Source organism: Lepisma saccharinum, chromosome 2, assembly GCF_977018435.1.
Source record: "Lepisma saccharinum chromosome 2, izLepSacc3.1, whole genome shotgun sequence".
In the NCBI taxonomy this organism is placed as follows: domain Eukaryota; kingdom Metazoa; phylum Arthropoda; class Insecta; order Zygentoma; family Lepismatidae; genus Lepisma; species Lepisma saccharinum.
In genome coordinates this window covers 62,502,734-62,515,538 of record NC_139230.1, presented here as the reverse complement: position 1 = coordinate 62,515,538, position 12,805 = coordinate 62,502,734, and the positions used below count along the sequence as shown (strand labels likewise).

The 12,805-nt window shown below is 36.8% G+C and overlaps 1 protein-coding gene across 6 annotated transcripts in view; it reads right to left on the bottom strand.

Moving 5' to 3' along the window:
• The window catches only part of Ptp99A (Protein tyrosine phosphatase 99A), a 1,182,303-nt gene that overhangs the window by 41,696 nt on the left and 1,127,802 nt on the right, over positions 1-12,805 (bottom strand). For 3 of the 6 annotated variants that reach the window (XM_083117414.1, XM_083117415.1, XM_083117417.1), the window contains exons 9-13: positions 10,969-11,228; positions 6,069-6,349; positions 1,511-1,725; positions 808-852; positions 313-438 (exon numbers count right to left, since the gene is read on the bottom strand). In XM_083117414.1, the coding sequence (XP_082973540.1) occupies positions 313-438; positions 808-852; positions 1,511-1,725; positions 6,069-6,349; positions 10,969-11,228 (927 nt within the window). The remainder of the gene's footprint in view (positions 1-312; positions 439-807; positions 853-1,510; positions 1,726-6,068; positions 6,350-10,968; positions 11,229-12,805) is intronic. The other 3 variants (XM_083117416.1, XM_083117418.1, XM_083117419.1) reach the window with 1 other exon arrangement.

Below are 12,805 nucleotides of genomic sequence, written 5' to 3'. Positions count from 1 at the left end.
GAATAATATTTGTAACGAAGGTGCAAAATAATTTAAAATTTAAAAAAAATCCAATTTACTTCAGTACAGGCATGCTTCTTCAAGTCCATTGCTTTTCTGGTAGATTATTCCAGAAAAGAGCCTAATTTCAAATTCTGTTATGGATTGATCTTCTGATGAGAACTTTAGGAAAAGTTAATAAGGTTTAATTTCAAGATATTTACAAGCATGAAGCAACAGATGATGTTCATTTGGCAAAGTAAGTAGCATGTGATAAATAAATGCAAATAATAATAATAATAATAATGAAACCTGATTTGAGTACACACTTACCCTCAGATGTCTTATCTGCAAAGTCCTGACTGTATAAGTTGCCATGATATCTTCTTTCACAAGCTTCACTTGAATTACTCCATAGGTCTCAGTTCCTTCTTTCGGCCAGTACATGTCACATTTTCTCTACAAAAAAGATTTAGAAAACACTGTGCTAATTACCATAATCAGGCTATTAATTTACAGAATAAACCTTACTTTCTACACTTAACATTAACTTAAAATTAAACAGCAGTGCCTGTTTGGCATGCTACATTTCAAACGGTGTAAACTAATAAAAAAATAATTCATACTTGGTGAGTGCTTTAACTCAGCATACCCTTACATTCACCACTACACAGTGGAAGAAGCATAGGAAAGGACACAAGAAGGAAATTCTACCAGCAACTACAAGCAAAGGACCTGGTTCAGAGCAAGATGCAAAGTTTGCACTTATGATAGAGAGGAAGGATTTACGGAGATGCACACAAAGAGTGCCCAAACAAAATACAGTACCTCCAGACATTGGGATGCAAGCTTAGGCTGTCTTTTAAGAGTTTCCTATTGGACAGCATGAACAGAAAAGAAAGAGAATAACACCTATCAGTGTCAAAGGACTTCCTTAATGCAGACATCATGTGCACTTTCACGCAGTACAGGACCCATACCTGGTCAAGCCAATTTTGCGAATATTTTCTGGGTTAGTGAAACAGGTTATTAATAAAACACAGTATTTTACTTAGATACCACCTTCAAATAAAAGCTTCTACTGGAACATAGTGCAAGCAATTATGACAAAAACACAATTTCTTCCACAATTTGAATTTTCTCTTCTAACATTTTTGCTCTTTAAATATGAGCATTTTATTATATTTGTACAATATTTACTTTATGCATGTAAGAACTGGCACAAACAATTACCAGATTTTTACTGCACATACAAAATCTGAAGAGGTGTAAGTGACAAATTATACTTTACAACATGTGTGTGTATATATATATATATAAATATGCCAAATTACTAAAATGTTACGGCAGCAAGTGCATACCAGAAATGGTGACTATAATGAATCTCATGTAAGTTAACAGTTTTTAAAATAAATATTTTATTACAAAAGGGGGCCAACTGTACAGGATATTATTAATACTTCAAGCCAGCATGCTCAATTCAGCAATACAAATTTATGGGGTTATTGCCAAGGAAGAAGGTACAACTCACCCTTCCTCTCTCCACTAGATTAGTAATCATAACTATGATTACTACTCGTTGTTCCCAAACCATTCGCCAGAAGCAATCAAATGTTGCTGGTAAAGGACCTTGGGTTCCAATGTAAGCACGAGACTTCTGAAAGCCATCTATGTAATTTGCATTTACATAGTCCACACACTTCTTTTGTCCTGGAGCAGGTAGTAGTTGAACTCGACTGTGATCATCTGTAATAAACAGTTTTATATCAGTACAGGACAGATTACAATTACAAACTGCTGTACAATTACTATAATGCAACCAAATTTTGAAACTCTGATTTATACTTTGTGGTTTATTGATTTCACATTTCAGCACTCAAAACTTGTGCCATGTGTATGTGTTTCAGCTTTGTAGTGTGGAAATATAGGAATTTAAAATCAGAAAAAGCAAACATACATGTAAGAATTTTTAGCTACAACAAACAGTGCTAAGTTTATATCTTGCAACTCAAATCAAATGGTCAAGAGATCAGTTGGATCTGCTTGAAACTCATGATATCACTCATGTTTTTAATGCATCCATGTCACACATTATGTATGGATGTGATGTATCCATTATGTTTCAAAAATTTAGTTTTGCTCATGGGAACTATACCCTCAAACATTACTGTAACTGACAGACTACATCACTGAATATGATGCAGAATCAAAACGAAACCTCAATGGCAATAACAATTCAAATTCACGTAACAGACAGTGGTTTTACAGATATATTATGAACTACTGCTTGTGTTATCAGTGTGCACAAGCCTGTTAATCATCAGCTGCTATGATTGAAGATAAGTGCCTCCTTAGAAGCATGGCCACGAGAGGAGCTGCATGCATTCTTTTCGGTATTGAAGGCGAGAAACTAACTGGCATTCATCAAAGGATGAAGAGGCACTATGGGGATATGTGCATATTGCTTCAACAGGTTTATGAGTGGAACAGGTAGTTTAAAAAGTGGGGTGTCCGATTTGACTAATGCAGCTTGCTCCTGCTAGCCTCACATTGAAACTGCCTCTGAAGCTACAGCTGCAATGGAAGGAGTGATACAGAAAACCGGTTGGATAACAATTGAAGAGATGGCAAAGAAATTGAATATCAATCATGGCTTCACTCATTGTATCATTCATGATATGCTAGTGCCACAAATTCTCAAATAGATGGATATAAAAACACTTCACCCTCAAATGGAAAGAACATAGCGTGGATGTATGTCAAACATTGCTATGACATTATGAAGCTCGAAGAAGATAGCTATCTACACCTTAGAGAAAATTCACGCCAAACTGACAATCAGCAGGTGACATGTGTCACTTGAGGATTTCACCAATCTAACACAGACTCGTGCAGCCTGTCATGCCACTATGGTGTGAAACATTGCTGCTGATTGGCTCATTCACAAGCAGCATGTGTCGCATGTCACTTTGGGGTGAAATCTCCCTTGCAGTCATTGGTGACTGCACTCTTACCAGCCAGAGACCAATGAACCAGCACAGAATAGCCACATTCTTTCTTTCCTAAACCAAAGCAGTTGCACACAAGTTATGTTGGCCAGAAAATTCATGCCTACACTGTTCTAAGACTATAAAGGCCCAATTCTGGAATATTAAATGCCCAAAAAGAGTAACTATCAATAGCAACTCGTACTGGAATGGGAACCACTTGAAACCTGCAGTCAAGTCAAAACTTCATCCATGGTCTGCCGAGTTCTGGTGTGATGCTACAGCATGATGATGTGTACATGGCTCATGCAATAGCAAAGAAAATCAACAATTTTGTGTTAGGAGTGTCTTCCTCATCCTGCATATTCACCTGATCACACTGAGTGAATATCATGGGTTTGGGCTCCTCAAGAAGGGACTCAGTGCATTAACTTCAGTACCGGTGATGTGACATAAGAGGCAGTGCTGCTACAGTCACACTGAAGATTTCTTTCTACTGGAATCCATGCATTAGTCAAGCAGTGTAGTGGGAACTATGTTGAATTGAGTTAAATCATTTTCAATCCTATTTGAACATATGTTAATAAAAAATATTAAAGTTACTTTTTTTATTCTCCCTAGTAGAAAAATCCATTGATTGGGTAGTGCTATTAAGATGCACCATCTCGTCATACTTTTTGGTGTCTGTTCATTGTTCAGCTGTGTTAGTATATTTTGCATAGATTCTTGTAACTTGTAAAAGTGGCATGTATACATGGTACTGTTATTCTGCAAGACAGTTTTATACTATAATTTTTAGAACAAAAATGTGTGCTATTTCTTCATACATTGTTGTAACTTGTGTAATGTTTAATGTAATGCACTTAGCAGAGGGTTACTATAAAAGAGAATTGGTCTAAAGATCAAGTAAAGACTAAGCAAGTAATATTCATTCTGTGGAAGTGTACTTCTAACGTATTTGAGGTCTTATTGGGGAGAGACAACTATGAGTACATGGCTTATGGTGATAGTGTTGCTGCATGGTGTGTAGAAGAAGAAAGTTATGCCATACATTGGTAACTGCTGTAGTACACACCAAAACAAAAATTAGTAAACTACAGTAAATATATAAAATATATACAGAGTGGGACAAAATAATGTTACCACTTATATGGTGTTTTTCTGTTTCTTTACAGATAAAATATGACCACACGATTAGGTATGGAGGAACGAAGGAAGATCGCAGCATGGACGGAAGTGTATCAATCATCCACAGTAGTGAGAAACAAGTTTAGAATGTGGTAAAACAAAGACCCCCCCCCCCCCCTCAAGTAGATTAACCATTCACGAGACATGTGTTCAAGGGTCATGGATGGACTCAATGGTTGACAGAATGCTCAAATGTATTCACATTTCTGGTTCACAGGTTGAAGGGGTATATTAAATGTGTATGTTTCCCTTTCGGTGGTAACATTTTTTGCTCCACCCTGTATATATATATATATTCCTCTTGAAAATATATCTCTTTCACAATCACTAATATACTTAGTACAGTTTTCTGTAGTATAAGCTTTACAAATCCCAAAGATTTAGGTTTCAATTTCTGGTAAGTTATGTGTGTTAATTATCCTTTTCATTATAAACTGTCCACTCCAGCAGACATAATATATAAACAAACTACTTCCATAATTTCTAACCACACATTTCACATTACACAATGATATACCACAACACATAATTCAAACAATTACAAGCATTGACATAGCCGAGACAAAGGATAGCCTACATTGCTTGATTTGGTTTATTTTACTTTGCTTCTCTGCCACTTTTGGCTAATTGCAAAGATGAGGATGAGTGATGATATGATGAAATTGGTGAAGGGACACTCACAAAGAACAACCATGCCCAGGCTGGGGACAGCATACATTGATTGCATCTGCAGATTTAAATCTAATTATTTTTTCAGAACTAAACGCACAGCCATAAAATTAGGTGGGTGGTAGAAGTTGGCACCGTTGCCATGTCGGAGCACAACCCCCTTGTGTTCGGAGGTTTAAGAGAGTGAAATACATTGTTGTAGAGTTGATCTTTGTAATCCATGTGATTCAGACTGACAGTATTTGCTCGAAAGGTCAGGGATGACACAAAAATGCCCACGAGAGAGGTCGGTCTCATGCTCGAACTAGGCAATGCAGCCTGGTTGATGTTGCTGCACAGTACGTGGAAAACAGTGACTTTTGTCCCACTCTCGCTTTACTTTCCCATATGTGACACAAGCACAATTCTGCCCCGCTGCCTATTTTCATGGCCATGCATTTAGAATCTTTAATGATCTGCTCACAATTATTGATTCATCTTTCTCATTTTCATTGATTTCTTCTATTTCTATAATGGACATCTAATAGGAATTCTTCCTAAGAGAAGCATAAGAATAAACAATATTAAAATATTTTAAAACTGATAAAAGGGTGATCAGCTCAAAATTATAACACTGAAGTGCATATGCAACATTATCATGCAGCAAAAAGATGTATATGTAAAACTGGGAGTGATTGCTTTTACCCAATGTTAGTGTTTTATTTATTATTATTATCATTATTATTATTATTTGCCTTTTTCATATTCAAAGCACCAGTAAATTTTAACAAAACATGCTAATACAAGCTATCTACAACACACAGTTTCTGTGTATTTTACAAACTAACTCCTCAGCACCTGGACCCATAGCCAATGTTCATCCTTTTACAGAAATTTCATTCCTTTACTGTACTAAAGCAAATTATAATGTAAATTATTAAAATTTTATAACAATGGATAAAATGTCATATTAATTAAGTAATGCAACTAGTAGATTTCTTGCACCAATTCAAATGCAGCTTAACAATTTGGAGAAATCTATCCGAATCTTGGAAAAGATTGAATAATCAAATCCAGATCATTTTATTGTTGTTATTTGTTTCATGAAGAGGAAAAGCATGTCATATTAGATATTTTTCAACATTTTTTTTTCACCAGCGTATGTATTGAATTTGAATTGAGACAATATAGCTTTTAGCATTATGTCTGAACTTGAAATCAAAATTTAAATAAAAGTTTCCCCATTGTAACTTCATTGGTACTTACAGGCTAAAATGTTGAGATAGCGATTCTTCTGCTTGTTATCAGGATGCTGCGAAATGTCTGATGTATACTCTTCTTGTGTTGAAGCAGCTTGGATTGCTTCATACTCTTTGCTAAAGCCAATATCACCATCAGCATGCAGTTCAGCCACATGCTTACTAAACAAATGGATTGGAATAGCTGTCTTTACTCCACTTTCTGATTTTGTGTCCCAATCTACCACAGTTGGTGGAGGAGCTCTTGGTGGATCGTCTAGGTAATAATATGCTGCATGGAAACATTTCCTGTAACAAATTACATATTCACCATTTAGTATATTGGAAGAAATAATGAAAAGATCTCAGGATCATAAAGACATATACTTAAGAAATGGAATGCATTTATATTCTGCATTCAAAAAGTACTAGTACTGTTCCCATGAAGTGAGCAATGCCATAAACTTCCAGGATTGTCTCTCATATTAATCAAATTTAATAAAAAAAAAGAAACAAAGGAAGGAAAAATTAAAACAAACTAAAAATAAAAATTAATTAAAGTAACTTAATTGAGTTTGGGTCCTAGGAATTTACAGCTCTGATTTGTTAAGTCTACAGGTAATTTTTAGTGATGATATGTGTAAATATTAGTTAGTCTTATACATGTATATGTAAGTATATAGTGTATATAATGTAAATATATGTTGGCATACACACATAAGCGTAATAATGTGTTTTATAGTGTAATATATAACATTGTTACAAATAATAACATGCAAAATGTAGGTAAGCAGAGTGTTCCTTAGGTAAACTTACAAACTAGTAGTACACGTAGATGTCTTCAGTATTTCCAGTATAACAAATATTTAGCAAGCTTGTTTACAAGATTTTTAAGTGCAGAAACAAAAAAAATGTGGTGTTAAGAGTTCAGGTGTGTTTAGTCTGTCTTCCAATCATTGTCACAATTGTTGAGGATCTTCCTTCTTCTTTGATCCCTGGTTCTCTGGGGTGGATGCTTGTATAAACTGCATGTCAGAGTGCCTCAAACACTTGTATAGAAAGATGAGAAGGAAACATAACCTGTATACTTTTAAGAAGAGAATAATTCAACAAAAATCCTCAAAATCAGCGGTTCTCAAATTATTTTCTCAATGTACCCTTTAATCCTAACTAACCATAGGTTTTCTCCGAATAGTGGATTTTGGGGAATATTTTTGCCTGCCTGATTGGTGGAGCATTTTTGATATGTTGGAGGCATGTATCTGTCGAAGATCAAAATGGCATTCGGGCTGTATGTGGAAATATGGTAAACAAATAAACATTAGAATCCTACGTATATTACATTTATTGGGTGCTGTATTGGGTTCCTACATTTAGAATCTTAATAATTAGTTACAAAAGTAGAAATGTGAAACACATGTATGCCAATAAGTATATAAAAAACTTTTCATATATTTTTTCCAGTCATTGGAAAAAAGTGAAGAACAAAAATAAGTTTGTAATCAAACTTTCAAGCTCAATTTTGGAGTTTTTATTGTAAATCCTCAGAGTTTCTAGAGAAGGATGTGCCTGCACAACCTGACACTGTTTCTTGATGTCTGGCTGAGCACTTGAAACTTTCAAGCGGAGATTCGGCTCCAAATTTAGTATATTTCGGTACTTGTTTTTTAGATACACCATTTAGTATACTCAGAGGTGCAACCACAAATTTTTGTCAGGGCGGGGCAGGGGGGGGGGCGAGTACCAAGATAAACAAAACGTATCAACAAAAAATAATAATGGCATTATTACTACAACTACTACTACTATTATTATTACTAGTGGTAGTAGTAGTAGTATCAAGGACTTATTATCCTCATAAATTACGCAAAGAGGGGGTAGAAGTCTGTTCTAAATAATTTGTTTGCAACAAACTATTTGAAATATTTTTTCAACACAGTCAATTTCACATTAGCTCTGTATTTTTGAATGGCAGAAAATGAATGATAAATGCACTCCGAAATTAATTATTTTTGTACATATAACATATATAACTTTTATTTACAACATATGTTTTACACATATGCAACATGCTAACATTAATTGTGTACATATTCAAAGTTTATTCAATACATACATACAACACATATTATTTAAATACATTACATTACATTACAGAAAACAATTACATTGCGAGCAAAGTGAGCAATAAAACTTTTAGATCCAACTTTTGCAATTGAAAACAATATTGACTTAATAGGGCACAAATAATTTCACTAGATGCCATGTCATTCTAGACGCAGGCAACTGCCTCCCCACTTTTCACCACTTTTGCCCCCACTCTATGCTAAACATTATATACAAATGGAAATATACTGTCTTTGCCCCCCCCCTCCCCCCAGTTTTGGCACCTTACCCCCATTTTGGAACCCAATCACTGCCACTGCATAAGGTTACATGAATATATCTCTACTAGAGTACTGCATGTGATCAATTTCGCTCACTCGTACTCACTCATTCAAGTCACCCAACCTTGAGCGTATACATTTGTATATCATTTTAACATGACAATAATTGTACACACACATATAGGCTCTGTACAATATCCACCTTGGTTGTTTCGACCCACAATCATCCATTTCATTTTCATACATGACTGTGTATTGGTAAGATAGACTTAACTACATTGAGATGATGGCTATTTTCACTTAGGTTTCAATTAGGGCTCACTATCAGATTGATTGTTTGATTGATTTAGTTTATTTTACTTTGCGTTTTGTGCCTCTTGGCTAATTTGCGAAGATGGGGATGAGTGATGAAATGATGAAATTGATGAATGGACATTCACAAACAACCAAGCCTGAGCGGGATTCGAACCCGGGACCCTTGGCGTCGCAGCACGATGTGCTAACCACTAGGCCACAGGGTCTGGCTCACTATCAGAAATAAATTACGGTTATACATGTACTACTGGGCTTCGAGTGTATACTGCTTATTTTGCCTGGTCGAACATTATTCTCTAGAGCAAAGAAGCTCCTCTAAATTTCATATGCTATCTAGCGTCATCCATGCGAAGACAAAATAATGTAAATATCACAGTACAGCAATTATGCTTCCTAGACGTTTTCATCTCAACCCCCCCCTCCCCAACACACACACACACACACACACAAAACATGCCTTCAATCTAGATTTTTCTCCATTTCACTTTTTTTCTCCAATCCGCTCAATGATTTAGCCACAAACACTTGTAGAACGAACTACCACTCAGGTCAGTTTGACGTTTGTGCGGCAAGCAGAAGACAGAATCCCGTTCCTCCAGTGACAGTCAGTGTGTGGAAGAGAAATACAGCTGTACGTACTACTGTTGCCAACTTGGTTCTTTGGTGCAAGGTTTGTCGAAATCACGAATTGCACCAAGGAACTATCTTTTCATCTATTACCTAACCGGTTTCAGTTGTAGTTAAATCCAGCCTTGGCTTTGTAGTCTAACTCTAGTTGCTTCAGAGAAATAGTATTCCCATTTTAAGTGGGATTTAGCTCTTTTTCTGCCAATCCAGTGTGACAACACTGGCTTGTATCGGCAGGCCTGACCAGTAACTGGGCCCTTTAACAGGCATATGAATAACCTCGTAGCGCACTGTCCCAAAGTCTTCCCCCTGCTCTTCCCTTGCATTGGTGCCCTCTCCTCGTTACATCTTCAGGTTAGCGGATCCAGCCTCCCTCTTCACTTCTGTCGGCTGCAGAAAAAATGTGCTCTGCAATATACTTAGATGGCAATGCTGTTGGTTAACGTATTTAACAATGTTGTTGTTTCATTTAATAACTTTTAATTCTTCACATTTTGCCGTTACCTCTCACAAATAATCAGTCCATTCATAATCTCTAACTCTGATGATGCTAAATTAGGCCCTAAGGAAGATAAAACATTTTGTCCATAAGCATATACGAAAGGTGTTTCCTACTCTTTCCATGAACTCTGCAATGTTTCTGAAGCCTACCCTATATACTACGTTGATTTCAACTTAGAAGAAAGATATTTAAGTAATTTAATGCTCCTGATTGTCCATGTTATATGGACAGCCACTAAATAACCTTGGACAGGGGAATTACCATTCAGCAATTTTCCCATGACATGGTGTAGTGCGTGAATGCTCGTGACTGAAAGAAATATGAAGGTTCTGTTGTGTGTCTACAGTTTTGCTGTTCGGGGAAAACAAATCCTTGTTAACAGTTCAAGCTGTGTACAACGAAGTCAGACCAAGGTAAGATGTGCTCTATTTTTGGATACATCAAAATTCACAATATGAGTGTAAAGTGAAGGGCAGGCTGTGCCCATTGCCCATCTTATTGGATAGCAGTTTTATGAAGGAAGGGCTATGCCTGTCACACTTGCAGAATGTGTTTAATCAACCTATGCATACAAAAACCATCTGATAAAGTGTCTTCCAAAATAAAAAAGAATAGGTTCTTGTTCATCAAATGATTTCCAAGGTGTGCAAAATTTGCTTTCTTAGAAGCAAGTACATATAAGTCCAAAACATAATTTGCACATCTAGATTAGAAAGTAAATGCAACCATTTTTAGAATATCAAATTTCATGTACAGAGTTTTACATGGGGTGCATGTGCAGCGCAAATAAGTTGAGTTAGCAACTTTTTGTATGCAATTTAAATATGTGTTAACATTCCTAATAATGTTTCATAAAGAGATTGACATAAATTTCATTTTCAATATGACTTTCCTAATTGCAGTAATCTGATGTTATAGATTTTAGGATATTTTTTTTCTTATTTTAGCATATAAAACATTGCTTGCTTCTAGAAAAAAAATTCAGCCATATCCACCTCAAATCACCTTGTTAACATGCTTGTGACACCACTTTTCACCACTGGTTGTTAAATGCACTTATCTCATTGGAACAACAGTTTTATTCGATATAATCTTACCTCCATAAAACAAAAGCAATGATGGCCAGCAGCAAAGCAAAAGATGCGCACACTACTCCTGCTATCATTCCGGCACTCAATTCGTTTGTGTTGTATCGTTGTGTAGCAGACTGAATCTTGTCACAGTGAGGTTGTATCAATACTTTTCGAGACTCTGATTCTTGGCCTTGTATTATTTGGTTTTCATTGAAAAGACTTCTTGATGCTCCACGAACTTTTATTTCATACATCATATTTGTTGTCAAGTTGGTAATGGACATCTGTAAGAAAATGCAACATTTATAAAAAATAATATAACTTTAGAATTGTAATCTATTGGAGAACAAATTGAATGGAATGATTTGAACATTTATTATATTTCTATCAGAGCAAGTAAAACTATAAAAATGTATTTTATTAGCATAAGTGAATTATTTTCCAGTTTGTAAGTGCTCAAAATGCATAACTTTGTATTCATCTGTAAATAGATGTGCTATGCCCCAACTGCTGAAAGGGCCTATCCTTCTTTTTACCCAGTAAAAATTCAGTTTTCATATTAAACATGCTTGAGCACATTCAAATGTCTTCACTGGAAATTTTGTGTCACAGCCAAGGATGAAATTTCAAAAATTTGAAATTATCATAATTTTTCCAATGAGATATTTCTATAAATGTTTCCTCTTTCTGCAAACAATCTCTAAATGTACAGTTCCTTTTACTAACATGTATAGGGATTGAGTACAGAGGTAGAATCCCACTCAAGTTGTCCATGGAATGTTTGCTGCATTATTAGTAGATCAATACACTATCAGTTGGTAGTATCTATAAATTCCATATTATTATGTACGAGGGTGAATCAAATATGAACAAGCCTTGTGCGGAAAAAAATATTTATTGAACGAAACAGAGACATTGCCACATTCTATTTTTCTACATAGTCTCCGCCCTTAGTGATACATTTTCCCCAACATTGTGGTAGGTTCTTGATGCCGTTCTCATAGAATGAAGCTGGGCGGGTAACCAACCAGTTGCGCACAAAGGTTTCCACCTGATCGTTGGTCGCAAATCACTCGCCCCCAAGTGAGGGGTCCGAACAGGTGAAAATCACATGGTGAAAGGTCTGGGCTCTACGGTGGATGCGGAAGTGGTTCCCAGTGCATTTCCACCAGTTTCTGCTGCGTAACACCTACTGTATGGGGTCTGGCGTTGTCGTGGAGGAATAAGACCTGGCGGATGGGACAGCCTCGTCGTTTGCATCGATACTGCACCTTAACTTGATCCAGGAGGCCGCAGTAGTAGGGTGCGTTGATGGTCCGACGTTCGTGTAAGAAATCCACCAGTAGAACCCCCTCCAGTCCCAAAACACCGTGGCCAACACCTTCCCCGCAGACAACCGAACTTTGGCCTTCACGGGGTTTCCTTCGCCTTTCCTCCTCCACTCCATGCTGGCACGCTTGGATGCTGGGGTGTAATGATGCACCCATGTCTCACCACAGGTAACGATGCGATGCAAAAACGCTTCCCCTTCCACGTCAAAACGAGTGTGAAGCTGGCGAGCAGTGCGAACTCGGTCATCTTTTTGCGCAACATTCAGCAGCTTGGGAACCCACCGAGCTGTGATTTTGCGGAAGCCCAAGTGCTTTGTGATGATTGATTGGACACTTCCATAGCTCACACAAAGTTCTGCTGCAATTTGCTTCACAGTGACTCCGCGATCCTGTTTGACAAGCTCACGAACACAAGTCATGTTCTCATTCGTCATACTCGTGCGAGGACAACGGGGGTGCACTTCATTTGCAACACGTTCACGGCCTTGCTGGAATTCCTTACACCACACCTTCACTCTTGCCCACGAGAG